This window comes from Marmota marmota, unplaced genomic scaffold, assembly GCF_001458135.2.
Source record: "Marmota marmota marmota unplaced genomic scaffold, marMar, whole genome shotgun sequence".
Lineage (NCBI taxonomy): Eukaryota > Metazoa > Chordata > Mammalia > Rodentia > Sciuridae > Marmota > Marmota marmota.
The window spans coordinates 11,471,244-11,486,202 of record NW_026000222.1 but is presented as its reverse complement, the minus strand read 5'-3'; the positions used below and the strand labels follow the sequence as shown (position 1 = coordinate 11,486,202).

At 39.9% G+C, this 14,959-nt stretch overlaps 1 protein-coding gene across 2 annotated transcripts in view; it reads right to left on the bottom strand.

The window, feature by feature from the left end:
- The window catches only part of Glg1 (golgi glycoprotein 1), a 122,341-nt gene that overhangs the window by 10,664 nt on the left and 96,718 nt on the right, over nucleotides 1-14,959 (bottom strand). For both annotated transcript variants that reach the window (XM_048792499.1, XM_048792498.1), the window contains exons 14-24: nucleotides 14,487-14,573; nucleotides 13,182-13,244; nucleotides 11,781-11,894; nucleotides 10,646-10,734; nucleotides 9,157-9,274; nucleotides 7,615-7,707; nucleotides 5,435-5,572; nucleotides 2,995-3,118; nucleotides 2,172-2,314; nucleotides 1,873-1,974; nucleotides 717-824 (exon numbers count right to left, since the gene is read on the bottom strand). In XM_048792499.1, the coding sequence (XP_048648456.1) occupies nucleotides 717-824; nucleotides 1,873-1,974; nucleotides 2,172-2,314; nucleotides 2,995-3,118; nucleotides 5,435-5,572; nucleotides 7,615-7,707; nucleotides 9,157-9,274; nucleotides 10,646-10,734; nucleotides 11,781-11,894; nucleotides 13,182-13,244; nucleotides 14,487-14,573 (1,179 nt within the window). The remainder of the gene's footprint in view (nucleotides 1-716; nucleotides 825-1,872; nucleotides 1,975-2,171; nucleotides 2,315-2,994; nucleotides 3,119-5,434; nucleotides 5,573-7,614; nucleotides 7,708-9,156; nucleotides 9,275-10,645; nucleotides 10,735-11,780; nucleotides 11,895-13,181; nucleotides 13,245-14,486; nucleotides 14,574-14,959) is intronic.

The window sequence follows — 14,959 nt, the reverse complement described above, 5'->3', positions numbered from 1 at the left end:
CAGGGGCTTGATAAGTTGTTCAAGCTGGCCTTGCACTTGCCATCCACCTGCATTGCTGGGATTACCGAAGTGTACCACTGCACCCTGCTAATAAGGTGACATTTCTTAAATGAACTAGATACTTTGTTTCATTGATTGTCATGAGTGTGAAACGATAAAATGGTACTAACATTTTGTTTTGTTCAGGGTGCCTTTAAATAATAGTCTAGTGGGCTGGAGTTGTGGCTCAGTGGTGAAACACTTACCTAGCATGTGTGACACACTGGGTTCGATTCTCAGCATTGCATATAAACAAATAAATAAAATAAAGGTCCATCAAAATCTAAAAAAATACATTAAAAAAAACCAATGGTCTAGCTGCAAGATGAGGCATATTTACAAATAATTAGTGTATGTGAAAGAATATTAAAGTTAAAGGAGATAATGGTCAAGGACCAGGTTTAAAGTTTTACGAAATGCATAGAATGCAGTGAAGGAAGGCTTAGAGTTCAGATTTTGTTACTAAGGAGTACAGACCATAACATTAAAAGAAGAGAAAAAGGGGAGCAAAGCCAGGCTCAGTAGAGTGTCTGTAGTCTCAGCTACTGGGGAGGCTGAGGCAGGAGGACTGCTTGAGCCCAGGAGTTTGAGGTCAGCCTGGGAAACACAGCAAGATTCTGATTCAAAGAAGGGTGGAGGGGAAGCAAAGGCAGAGAAAAAAAGGTGATGATGGTTACCTTTTTACACATTTCTGTTTTGATCTTGAGCAGGTTGACCTTGAGACACTCTTCCACTTGACCTGTTTGCTCCTGGGCTGCTGCTTCTTCAGCACAAAGATTGGCAATCTGTTCAGGAGACAAAAGAAAAACAAGGCCATTCTCCTAAGCACAAAAAAGAGCAAAAGGTTTCCTGAACAGATGAGCCTGCTGAGTCCAACAGTCCCTGGACACTACTGGTGACTTCTCTCACTGCACTGACCAGATGCTGAGTGACAGGTGAGGGATGTTCTGCTATTACCAGAAACCTGGGCCTCTCAACATGTAGACATGGTGATCCTCCATGTGCACCCAGAGCTCATCTCTAACAGCTTGCTGGTGGAGCACACATCCTCTCCCTGTAGAGGCCAGGCTCCTAGGTTCTGTTTTCCTTCACAATGATAGGCACACGGAACTGAGTTAGTAAATGTACATATCTCTATGCTGTGGAGTCACACTGTCCTAGGACTTCAACAAAGAAGGCTAGTCCCTAATTTCACATGAGGACGGTTATAAAGCCCAATAAAATACTGAAAGCAAATACTTAACATTTACAGAGTTCAGAGTTAACCCAGACTCACAACTTGGAAGCACACACAAAGGGGTTCTTAAACCAAGCCTACAGTGAAGATAACAAACTTAACTTTCTTTGGACAGTTTTATGAGTAAGGTTCTTTGAAACATCTTTAGCTGTGATTTTTCTCAAATTGATGTATATTAAACAGGATTCTTCACATGGCTTTTTCTAACTAGGAGTAGAATAATTTCTACAGATAAGCACTTAGAGCTATCACGAGAACACTTTGATTTTTATGGCAAATCTTGGGGTGTTCTGATTTAACTATACAGAATAAAGAGAAGGGAAGAACAAATTATATGTAGAAAAGTGATAATAAAAGAATACCCTGTTCAACAGAGAAGTATGAAGCCAACAGGACAGTCTGATGGACTAATGGCAAGCGCAGTTCAGAGGGACAGAGAACCTGGAATTCATTAAGAGCTATAAAAGAATAGGCCGGCAGCTAACTATGAGTTTAAGGCTGAAGAGAAAGAAAGTAAAGAACTTTTCTCCAGCAAATCTTCTCTGACCAGCTCTGTGCAGACCCAGACCCAGAGCCAGTTTTACACCCGATCCTACCTCATCTGAGCAGTGCAGCTGCAGCTGAGGGTCGAGGCGGTAATCGAGTGCAGACTCCTGGATGATCATGCGGATCTGGTCTTCACAGTCTGAAGACAGGCGCTACATGTGACAAAGAGGGAATACAGCAGCCCACCAGAGATTGTCAGTTTTTATTTAGTCCCTTATTATCTGGCTTGGGGAAGGCCATAAAAAAGGTCTTAGGAAAACAGGGGTGCACTAAAGACTTTCATAGAGAACACTCCCAGGGACAGAGGCAGCTCCATAAACACAACTCTGTGGAGAGCCCTTCTGTTTACCTGGTCAGCATATCGCAGCTTGAGGCAAGAGATGACTTGCCCTTCTAGCTCTGAATCATCCTTGGCCTTGGTCAGGATACCATGGCAGAACTTAGGAATGTCAGCTTTACAGGCTTTCCTTAGCACAGGATTTAAGCGATAATCTAGAGTAAGAAGCAGTAAATACTTGATAAAATATTCCACCTAGAAAAGTTCATCAATTTTTAGAAATCCACCTTTCTGAAAAGGGGCAATGACCATGACTGCATGTCAATGACCATAACTAAAACACAATCTGTTCATTTAGTAAATATGTACTGAGCTCTCACTCCACTGTTAATCAGTGATATAATTTGGTTCAAGAGCACTTCTGCAGGGTTTTGTGGTCCAATATTAAAAAACAACAGATAGCAGCAGCCTTGCCTATACTAGATATTTTTGAAAACACCAAGAAAGAAATATCCAACACATTGCATATTAAGCTACAAGGTCTTGCAGCCAAAAGCTGAAGTTTCAGTTCTAAAAGAGATTGCCCATATCTTTTGACATGCTCATGAAGTTTTATTATCTCTAAACTATCTTTTCCAAGGAACTCTAGCCCTTGTTCCTCTGTATGTTCTTCAAGGGCAGTTTCTCCTGTCATGCCATCCTTACTGGATACCCCTCAAAGGAGGAGAAAGTCACTCTGCTTACATCTAAACTCTTCTCTTAAAATCCAAGGGTGGTAAAGTATCTGCAGTTTAATTAGGTAACTATATAGTTTAATCAGCAGACTGGATGGTGGCTTTCTCAGTTACCCTCAAGCTATACTCAATGAGACCAAGAGAGCTAAGCAGGATGGTACCTGTGTTCTGGGTGATCTGGCGCTTGGTTATCATCTGTTTGCATTTGGGATCCATCAACTCACTGTTTTTATTTTGCTTCAAACACTGTAACATGGTTTTAGAATCTGCTTCTGGACAGAACCTCTGCAATGAAACAAGGTTTTATGAAAACAGCTATCCTTATCCGCCAATTAATCCATCTATGATCATTGTTACATCTTACTGTTGCATCTAAGAGAGCACTCATTAAAGAAGCAGTGCGAAGGAATCACTTGGCACAAGAGGAACAGCTAAGCCTGAGTAAGCACCAGGCCTCAAGTTCCCTTTTTAAAAAAATATTTTTTTTAAAAGTTTTTTAGTTGTAGGTGGATACAATACCTTTATTTTATTTATTTATATGTGATGTGGAGGATCGAACCCAGGGTCTCACACATGCTAGGCGAGCACTCTATGGCTGAGCCTCAACCCAGGCCCTCAAGTTCCCTTTTTTTTCACTTATTCTCAACTGTATTTGTCCCATTTCTATTATGTCTCTGATTCCTAATTTACATGGCATTGATTACATGGCTATGTTAAATTACATGCAATCCCATGAGCTTAATTAACTATTGCTTGAGTATGAATACAACACTGTACCAGGTAGTCATCGAGCGCTCAAATCCTATCTACCCAAATCCAATGGGAAAACCTAGGAATTAGGTTTTACCCATCAACCAATGTGAACAGGAATGTGGGGTAAAGACTCATCTGGTTCATCCTAACTATAGGGGTTATAATCCAGCCAAACACTGAGGGTCTGGCCACTGTACATTTATTACTGTCCGTCACTAGGGTTCAGTTTTATAATAGAAATGAACTCCATCTCTATTTGCTAAACAATGAGTCTTATTTTTAGTTGTTGATAAGACGTTTATTTTTTAAAAATATTTATTTTTTTAGTTGTAGTTGGACACATACTTTTATTTTATTTATTTTTATATGGTGCTGAGCATCGAACCCAGGGCCTTGCATGTGCTAGGCACATGTTCTACCACTGAACCATAACTCCAGCCCAATATGCCTTTATTTTATTTACTTATTTGTATATGGTGCTGAGAATTGAACCCAGTGCCTCACTCATGCTAGGCAAGCGCTCTATTGCTGAGCTACAACTCCAGCCCCTGCAACGAGTCTTTAAGTGCCATAGTTCCTGATAAACTCTGGCCGGGACACTAGAATCAAGCCTCCCCTGCCAGTTCTGTTTGTAGGTCTCTGAAGCATGTGTGATTATAATCTATTGACATCCTAATATGGGAATGTGGACTGTGTATTGATTTTTATAAAATTTTAAAACTTTCTCTTAAGTCAGTGTCTGACATTTCCATCCATGTGGCTCACCTGGACCAGGACCAGCTAGAGAAACTTACATTTTTTATTTATTTTTATTTTTTAATTTTTTTGTGGTGCTGGGGATTGAACCCAGGGCCTTGTGCATGCAAGGCAAGCACTCTACCAATTGAGCTATATCCCCAGCCCAGAAACTTAAACTTTTTTTTTTTTCAAATACTTTTTTCTAGTTATAGATGGACAAATACATTTATTTTGTTTATTTATATATATATTTTTTATGTGGTGCTGAGGATCAAACCCAGGGCCCTGCATGTGTTAGGCAAGTGCTCTACTGCTGAGCCACAACCTCAGCCCTGAAGCTTACATTTTTTTTAAACCTTTTTAAGTTGTTGATAGACCTTTATTTTATTTATTTATATGTGGTGCTGAGAATTGAACCCAGTGCCTCACACATACCAGGTAAGTGTGCTACCGCTGAGCCACAGCCACAGCCACTGAAACTTACACTTTTAATGCTCAAAATTATCTTTGAAATTTATTTGGTAGGTGAAACTTGGCATTTTTTGAACTTTTATTTATTTTCCATATTTTTTTTGTTGGTACATTAAAGTTGGCATTGAAAATACTGATATAGGAATTAGAATCTTAAGTTTAATTTTTTTTTATATGTGTGGACAGATAAAGAAACTTCTGAGAATATTTACTAAAAGAATAACTGAAGCAAAGAATTTGCAGAACAGAAAAACCCTTTGAATATGGGAGATGATCTTATAGGAACACACTGGATGTTAGCTAAGTACATCGACCCTTAATTACTAGTTATGTATTTATTGGGCATCTATTTACCTGTGCCTTGGACTAAAGTGAGGCTAATTATCTCAGTTCTGTGGTTTTCCATTTGAATATGCATCCACATCATCTGAGGGCTTGCGGAGATTGTATCTATTTTAGCCCAAGAGAGTTTGACCCAGCAGATCTGGGTGGAGCCCAGGAATCTGAAGTTTCCAGGTACACTGATGCTACTGGCCTAGGGATCACATCTGGAGAAGCGCCATCTTGGCTGTGTTTAACAGGCTGCAATGGAGAGGGATTTATGCTATTATTTTCACTTATGCTACAACTGGCCTTTACCTTTATCATCTGCTTGCAGACTCGCATGAGTGTGTAGTCTAGTTCTGGGTCCATCATCTCTGTTTCCTGCAGTTTAAATACTTTCTGGTGGCAACGGGTACTCAGCTGCTTCTTATTTTCTTTCAGACATTCAATGATCTATAACATAAGAGATATGGTCAAGTTGGGGAATGAATCAAAGATTGACGGTCCATGTTTTTTTTTTTTTTTTGGGAGGGTCGGTACCAGGGATTGAACTCAGGGGTACTCAACCACTGAGCCACATCCCCAGCCCTATTTTGTATTTTATTTAGAGACAGGGTCTCATTGAGTTGCTTTAGTGCCTCACTCTTGCTGAGGCTGGCTTTGAATTCACAATCCTCCTGCTTCAGCCTCCCGAGCTGCTAGGATTACAGGACAGTCTATATATTCTGACTGGTGCATTCAGTTCCTAGTGCATGCCCCATTTTCTATTCAAGTATTTCTAATTCCAAGGCAATATGAATCAAGAGTTATTCCCCAAGGAGAGTTATAGATTTACAACCTTAGGGCCAGTAGGAAACCAAATAGTATAAAAATTTAGGTTGAGAAGCAGGCTATACCAGAGGCTAAACTCACTCAGGTTTCCTGGACTTTCTGCCTTCTAGAGCTAGCTGTTTCTTATCAAGAGTCTCCTTGGAGCATACATTAGATTCTCTGCATGTGCCTGGAGCAACAACCCTGACTAGATAGTAGACATAAGCCAGGAAGTTTAAGTCAGCTCACCATGTATCACAAGAGAATGGATTGTTAGAGGCTAGATAACTTTAATTCTGACAAACATAGTCTCATAGGGCAAATCACAAGTAACTATGATGGGAAAAAATTGAGTGCTAAATAAAAGCATAAAGTGTTATGGGATAGATTTTAATGAATTAAGTATAAATTAAGTATATCTTGAAATCTTCCCTTCCTTACACCAAACCTTGAGATATTATTAAAAATGAAGAGAAAGAAAGCAGATAGGAGGCTACAATAACCAGGGCTGCAGCATGAAGTCACAAGGCTTCCACGAAATCTTCCAGGCACAACCAAAAAATCACCAACTAATACATTAAGAAAGATGATACACAAGGTGACAAAATTGGAAGTATAAAGAAAAGTTAGTCATTTAGGAGGCTGAGGCAGGAGGATTCCAAGTTTGAGGCTAGCTTCAGCAACTTAGTGAGACCCTTAGCAACTTAGCAACTCTCCCTCAAATTAGAAAATGAAAAGGACTGGGGATGTAGCTTAGTAGTAAAGTGTCCCTGAGTTCAATACCCGATACAACAAACAAACAAACAACCCTCCCCCCAAAAAGTTAAAAGACAGAGGCTGGAGGATTACAAATTCAAAGTCAGCCTCAGCAACATGGCCAGACCCTGGGCCAAAAATAAGATACAGAGGACAGACTGAGATAGTTATCGGAATCCTAGGAGGAAGGAAATGGAAAGCAAATTTTGAAAGAATAATGATTGAAAATTCCCCAGAAGCAGAGAAAGACATGATTCTGAGACTGAAAGGGCCAACCAGGCTAGAGAAAACACAACACTACATCTAATTACATCACATACATCACACTGAAATTACAGAATGTTAAACAGAAAACTAACCCTATCAGACATGGATAAACTACAAAGAGATGAGAATCAGATGGACTCAGGTTTTTCACCGGCAATGGTAGATATGAGACAATGTAGAAATTATCTCAAAAGCTAAAGCACTATGGCAATGTACTGGGTAACTGGAGAACATTTTTTAAAAAATATTACTTGCTTATAATTCATCCTGGCAATTCTGGAGAGGGCCTTATTTCTGTATTTAAAATAACTTCCCTAGATGATTCTTACTTGACTCTTAATTAAGAACTTCTGTGCAATGGGAAAACAGTCTGAAGGTAAACTGGGAAAGCTATCAAGAGGAGGAGAAACTTAAAGGATCACTAGAAGCTTCTATTAAGCAGATTAGGTGGAGAGAGATGAGGTAACTGAAAAGAGGGAAGAGAAAAAATATGGGACAAAGAAGAGTATGAGGGAGGAACTCTGGGAAAGGCAGTCTGGTGTGGTATAAAGGAGATAGTAAGGCTCAACAGAATGTAATGGGTCATGTTTTACCAGCAAAGAATTAGTCATCACAATGTCACTCTCACATGACTTCTACAGTTAACCAAAGCAAAAGGTTACCTGAGCATTGCCATACTGCACAGTGGAACAGTAGTTCTTGATGTCACTCTTGCAGGCTTCATACAGATCTGGCTCCAGCCGGATGTCCTCTGTCTGTATAAGAGGGAGTAAGCATGGAAAAGTGAGCTGCTGCTGCTTCTTTTTTAAAAATTTTATTTACTTGTATGTGGTGCTGAGAATCGAATCCAGTGCCTCATGCATGCTAGGCAAGCGCTCTACCACTGAGCCACAACCCCAGCCCTGAAAGTGAGCTTCTTTAGGCTGGAAATGTCAGTGTTCTATAGACTTATTTGTTGGTTGAATATCTATCTATCTATCTATCTATCTATCTATTTATACACAATACCTTTATTTCTTTAGTTGTACACAATACCTTTCTTTCTTTATTTTTATGTGGTGCTGAAGATTGAACCCAGGGCCCCACACGTGCTAGGCAAGCGCTCTACCGCTGAGCCACAACCCCAGCCCCGTTGAATCTTTTTTAAAAATCTTATCTAGTGACCACAACTTCTACAAATGGCAGCAGTGGGGCCATGCAGCAGGTGGCCTTAAGCCTTCTTAGAAAATGAAATGCCATGTCTAGTCCTTCAGAGGACTGCTGAGATGAAATAAAACTATGTGAAAATCACATTAGAAAGTTAAAACTATAGTGCAAATATAGGATTCTACCTTTATTATTTTATCAAAACAGTTAGGCTCAAATGAGAAATCAAAGTTTCTAGCTCAAAACAAGTCTCTATTATAATAGGACATTCAGATCAGCTCCACTTAAATAGAATCATCATTGAATGAATCACTGCCACTGAATGTGAAAAGCTGACAACTTTTGTGATTTAATGATGTTTGGTCTCCATTACTAATTTTTACTTAGACTGAGGTGAAATGGTATGATTCATAGCATCAAACATACAAAAAAAATATTTTAATCTTTTTTTTTTAACAAGATCTGGGTGTGACTTCAACAAGAAGAGCAAGAGCAAGAAGTGTCCTCCTATAGTGTACACTGCATATGACCCAAATCCATTCTACCTGGTAAGAAGCAAACTCATCAGTGCATGGTGTGGCAGTCCCCTGGACACCGCAGCTGCTTAGGGGGTGGGCACAATCCAACAGATGGGAAGGAAATTTACTTCATGGTAAAGGGAGATTTCTTTTTCCCTTTTGCTGTTGGATGAGTAGTGGAATAGGCAGTCCAGTGTCACAGACAGCCACTGTATGGAGCCAAGAGTGAAACCCATATTGGCATGAAGCTGATGCCACAGAGAGGAAAAGACCCTCAGTCCTTGAGGACATTATTGATCAATGACTGTTATAACAAACTTAAGAGCTTGCCCTAGAGCTAGTTTTCCAATGTGTGTAAAATGCTTTATCCTTCAAAACCAAAACAAAACAGCGAGACAAGAAGCTAATGTCCACATGGTAAAATTTCAGCAAGGTGACTCCGACCTTGACCATAATAATAGTTGCTAAAATCTTTGACTTTGTCCCCACCCATCCCCAGCTTTCTAAGCCCGGGCCCCTGGGGTTTGTGGGAAGCAGTACCATCTCTAGTTCCTCCACACGGAGCTGCTTACGGCACTTCAGGGACACTCTGTGCTCCTTGGCTTCCTGCAGAGTGTCATTGCGCACAGTGGTGCTAAGGCAGATTACCACATCCACCCTGCCAAGAGACGAGAAGGCGTGAGATTGGAAGGAGCCACACATTTACCCAGAATTCATAATCTTCGCCATGTGTTTGAATATCTTTCCTATAAGTCTGTTTTGTCTTTTTTTTTTCAGAATGCTAAAAGCAATCTGACTGTACAGTAGTTCTCCCTTATTTACTTATTAATGGCCCCAAAGTAAGAGTAGTGACACCGGCAATTCCAAAGAGAAACTGTAAAAAAAAAAAAAAAAAAAGACATGCTGGGATAGCTGAAATCTACAGTACTAAGAAATACTGAGAGACTGAGAGAGATTGAGACAGATCATCCATAAAACTTTTTATTAATTTGTTTTAATCTGTTTTATTTTAAATTATTCATATTAATCTCATACTGTGTCTAATTTACACATTAAACTTTATCATAGGTAAGTAGGAGTAAAAAAAAAAACACAGCATCTATATGGGGTTTGGTACTATCTGTAGTTTAGGCATCTGCTGGGGGTCTTCAAATATATCCCCTGCTGATAGAGAGGGACAACTGTATATCATAAAAAGAATCAGCCTAAATGCTGATCACATTTTTAAAAGGACATGTATACGAGGACAGCTCAACAAACAAGGGACCACAGAGGATGCTGCTCTGAATTCTGGGCCTGTGTCTTGGAGATTCTATGAAACTTATTCCTAGAAAGTACAGAAATCCATGCAAAATGGGAACCTGGTTTATATGAGAGGAAATATGTTCTAGAAGTGTGCCTTTTCAAAAAACAATACAGAAGAATTTGGGTAGTAATGCTGCTAGAGTCTATCAGCATCCTAATTAAGACCTAATTCTGAAGTTAAGCAAGCTTCTGTTTCTTCCAGATATCTAACTCAGTAAAAGCTGTGGCTATTTCTTAGCAGAGGTGACTAATGAGATGATGTTGGGAAAAAGTTGGTTCACCTTTCCTCTCAACTGAAGCTTACTTCTTCTTTTTTTGTAAAAAATATTTATTTTTTAGGTGTAGATGGACACAACACAATGCCTTTATTTTTTTACGTGGTGCTGAGGATCGAACCTGGGTCCCGCTCTTGCTAAGTGAGCGCTCTACCGCTGAGTCACAATCCCAGCCCTGAAGCTTACTTCTTAAATATACAATCTGCATCTGTTTCACCAATTAACCTGGAAAAATTAATGATGTCCCCATAGCCTATGGTATCTCCTCATGAGAACTCCCACACCGGGAGTTCTTCTGGGGAGCTATGAAGATGACTTGTTAAGGCAATCCAAGTGTATGGCTATACTACCAAAGAAGAGGCACAGAAGATCTCTAGGGCTGCTTCTGCTACTGCCCGATATCCTGGATAGTCATTTAGCAGCTAACAGATCAATTAAGAGGTACATACTTCTTTTTTATGTTGGGGCAAAGTTTCAACACATCTTCCTTGCAAGCCATTTTGAACTTGTAAGAGAACCGAAAATCCTTCATCTGTACCTGAAAGATGATGAGAAAGAAAATCAGAAGCTTTGTGATTTTGCTGAAATCTATAGTATTGAGAGAGATTGAGAGACTGAGAGAGAGACTGAGAAAGATCATCCATAAAACTTTTATTATTTTGTTCTAATCTGTTTTATTTTAAACTATTCATATTAATCTCATACTGTGCCTAATTTATACACTTTGTGGTCAATAGTGGTGGGTGACATTTTGATCATACAGTTTTCAGAAGCCTGCTCACAGGACCCTGCATAACTGTCCTATCTTGAGAACTTTGGGATTTGCTCTGCCACTTCCTTCAGGTTTCTATTCTAGTACCTCCTGGTGAAACCCCTTTTCTCCTTCACCCTTTATCCCCTGCCTCAGTTTTTCATCTTGAAACTACCTGAGACTGTACAGTCATTTGTACACTTGTTTTTGTGTCTTTGTCTTACTTGAATCTAGAGTCCACAGGGTAGGGGTACTCATTAACCTGATGGAATGCAGGCAGGTGGTCTACATGCCTGAGAAGAGGTCAATGTGCTCAGGTTACTAGTTTCATTTTCCCTGAAGGAAGCACTTGCTATACCAAAACACTTCTTAGTCACCTGTGTAACCACAAAGTATGGTCTAACTTTTTATTCAACTATCAGATCTGGGTTGCATGATTTAGAAGAAAAAAAGGCTTCTGTACTGAACAGATAACAGAAAACAAGAGACTCCAGGGACACTAACCATTAAAGGAGAAGCCAACCCATCTCACAGGAGTTCTGTGACTGGCGCAAGAAATGCCTGCTTACTTATCTCTATTCTCCCTAGACTAAACGCTCCCTAAGGAAAAGGGACCATGTCTTATTTATCACTGATGTCAAGGAGCCTAACAAAGTGTCTAACCACATTAGAGAAAAACTAAATTTATTGAGAACAGTTAAAATAGGACATATACTTGGCAAAAAAATGATTTTTTAGGAACAGCAGAGTTGTTCTGATGTTCCAAAAGAAGAAGAGGTTCAGTAGTCAACCAAGCAGCTAAGATAGGAAATTGACAGGCCAGTGTCACTGACCAGCTGAAAGTGGGTAACTCCAATGGCACATTTCTCGTTCATATCCTTCTGGTGTTTGTTCTGAATCAGACACTCCATCAGGTCCCCAGAGTCTATCTGGTTATCTGCCACATCCTGGGGAAAACAGCACATACTTACACTTCATTTGCAACGGTTAAGTGAATAAAAACTATAGCTTATTCTGGGAAAAGTGAAATAGGATTGATTCTAGAAGCTTTCACAAAAAAGATAAATCAAAAATTATTGAGGGCCGGGGCTGTGGCTCAGAGGTAGAGCACTTGTCCCGCATTGTGAGGCCCTGGGTTCGATCCTCAGCATCACATATAGAAAAAATAAAGGTATTGTGTCCACCTACTACTAAAAAAATATTTTTAAAAAAATTACTCAAAGTAAGGCCAGGTGCGGTGGTGAACACCTGAAATCCCAGTGGCTCAGGAGGCTGAGGCAGGAGGATCGCGAGTTCAAACCCAGCTTCAGCAAAAGTGAGGCGCTAAGCAACTAAGACCCTGTCTCTAAATAAAATACAAAATAGGGCTGGGAATGTGGCTCAGTGGTTGAGTGCCCTGGAGTTCAATCCCCAGTTACCCCACCCCCCAAATTATTCAAAGTAAGTCTGAGAAATTACAAAAGATAAACATTTAGTGGGACAAAATTTACACAGCAAGTTGTACATGAGGCAAGAATATATACTATGAGGGCTTTTACTCAGTGCCCTTACATGATGCCAGCAGCTGGCTTTTGAGATAATATCTAATAACCTCCTGGATATCATGTCCTAAAAGTTCCTAGGTATATTTCATTACCACAATTCAGGTAGTTCAACAAATGAGTAAGTAATAAAGTAACAGAATTCATTCAACATTGAAGTACAAAGGAGACAGCTGATATGAGAAGTCAGTCATTATTGCAACTGCTAACAATTCAACCATGCTACTAAGGGGCGTCCCTTTTACATCTTTTCTTATAGAAGGCATCTCTACTACCAATGTTACCCATATATCATGTCGCCTACAAAGGCTAATCAAACAAGGTTTGCCAGGGTGGGCCTTCTCTCTTGAACTATTGTTTACATTTCCAACTGTTTTCTTGGTGGTACTGGGGATACCAGAGAGGTTCTCTACCAGGAGCTACAAGCCTCACCCTTTTTAAAAATTTGAGACCTAGGCTCACAAAGATGCTGTGGCTGGAACTTGCAATTTTCTGCCTCAGCCTCCCAAGTAGCTGGGATTACAGGTATGCACCACCATGCCTGGCATACGTTTCCAGCTTTCACTTGTCAAAGATGGCTGTCACCTGGGAAGAATGTATGCTGAAGACAGAGATAAGTTCAACACCCTCAGGACCAGAGTCCCAATGAATTTGGTTCTATTTCTAATTCTTGTTCCTCCAGACATCACTTACATGGCAAAAGTTCTGAATTATGGGTTCGCAGGCTCGCATCAGCAAAGCTTCTATTTGAATATCCTGTAGAAGATTAAAGAGATTAATCTTTCTGCATTAGAAAAAGCCAGAGGTAGAAGAGTAGCAGCTTCTCCTTCTAAATCAGGAGCATCAATGGGCAAATAATCTAGTATGTGCATTTAGAAACTATTCTAGTATTTAAGTTACCCAGTCGCAGAAATACATGAATTGCTTCTCCATTATATTCTAAAAGGCAAATTTTCTAGAGGCAGATTCCCCTTATACCTGAACAAAAGAGGATACAAAAGAGGATAAGAAAGGTGGGATGATGATACTAGAGTGTTTCCAAAACACCACACAGTTCAAAATGAAAACAGTGTAACTGGATTTTGTTTATACGCTCATAATCCAGATCACTGAGTTTAGACCAGTTGATGAGCCACTGCTCTGGTGAACACCTGCTAAAATGCCTTTAAACAGAGCAACAGAGTGTAGCACTAGTGACTGAAGTAACATCTTCCATCAAGAGTGACAAACTGAGAATGTCCTCATCAGCCCACAGGGACAATGAGAATGGGAATGGAGATGACCCAAGATGAGAGAGAGCAATGTGCTTTTGAAAACTAGAAAGCAAAGAAGGATTGATTGAGAAATGTAATTTTATTTAATGCCAGTTTTGACAATTCAGATCGTACTAAAAAGGCTTATGATGAAAAAAGAACAATTCCCTATTTCTGCCCCCATAAGAGAAGTTTAGCATTTTTGGCTGTCTCCCCACCACAGTAATAATCTCTGTAGTTCTGGATAACATGCCTGTGCCTATGAAGATTTTAAATCTTATGTTTGATATTTTAGTGGGTTTCAGGATGGATTAGGGCTAAACATGTGTTCAAATGTCAAGTGTAACTGGCAGCCCCAGGCTTTTACTTTATTACATATGAAAATTACAAATGACCTAACTAAAAGAGCTAAGAAGGGTAAGAGATGAGGAACACTTAGATTACTCTTGAATGAGATTCAGAGATCAGAGGGGTAGCAGCTAGCTTTTCTTAAGGGTCCAGTCACTGTGATAACTCTATGAAGAAAACCAAACGCCAAATACATCCAGGGTTTTTCTAGAGAAATGAGGGAAGGGGTCAGGAAACAACTCAATAAACTTTTTTACGAAGCAAATGGGGAGGATCTGATTAGGTTTCTTTTGACTGACAGAGGACCTATATTCTCAAGAGTACAGAAACAGAACTGAGCAAAAAAGGTCAGGCTACTGGCAGGCCCATCTCCTCCAGGGAGCTGCATATGGCTTACCTCTGACTCTAACTCGGTGAGGTTGCCCACTATGTCTCTGCACTCCACAGCCAAGTCATCCAGATGGTCCTGGAGGCACTCAAGCTCCTGTGCATAAAAAGGCAAGCCCTTGGTATTCATCAGTCACATAAGTAAACAACGGAAGTTGAGAATACCAGTTTCTACTTCTTTTGAACTGGTCCTCCTTTTCCTCTTAAAACTATTACTATCTCACTGAATAGAACACAAAAGTTTAATTTGATTCACCAAACTAAGATTGTTGAAAAGATAATTACTTTCTGTAGCAGGGTACTTAAGAGGGCCAAGGGAGTACAGAAATGCAAATATTAGAGGAGGCCAAATCTACAAGTCCAACAAAATCCATACTTAGGGTCCTCAAAGTCTAAACATCTTATCAGGCTTTTATTCCATTCTGTCAACACTCTCCCACTCCAGTTTTTTTTTTTTTTTTTTCCGGTGTGTGTGTGTGGTGT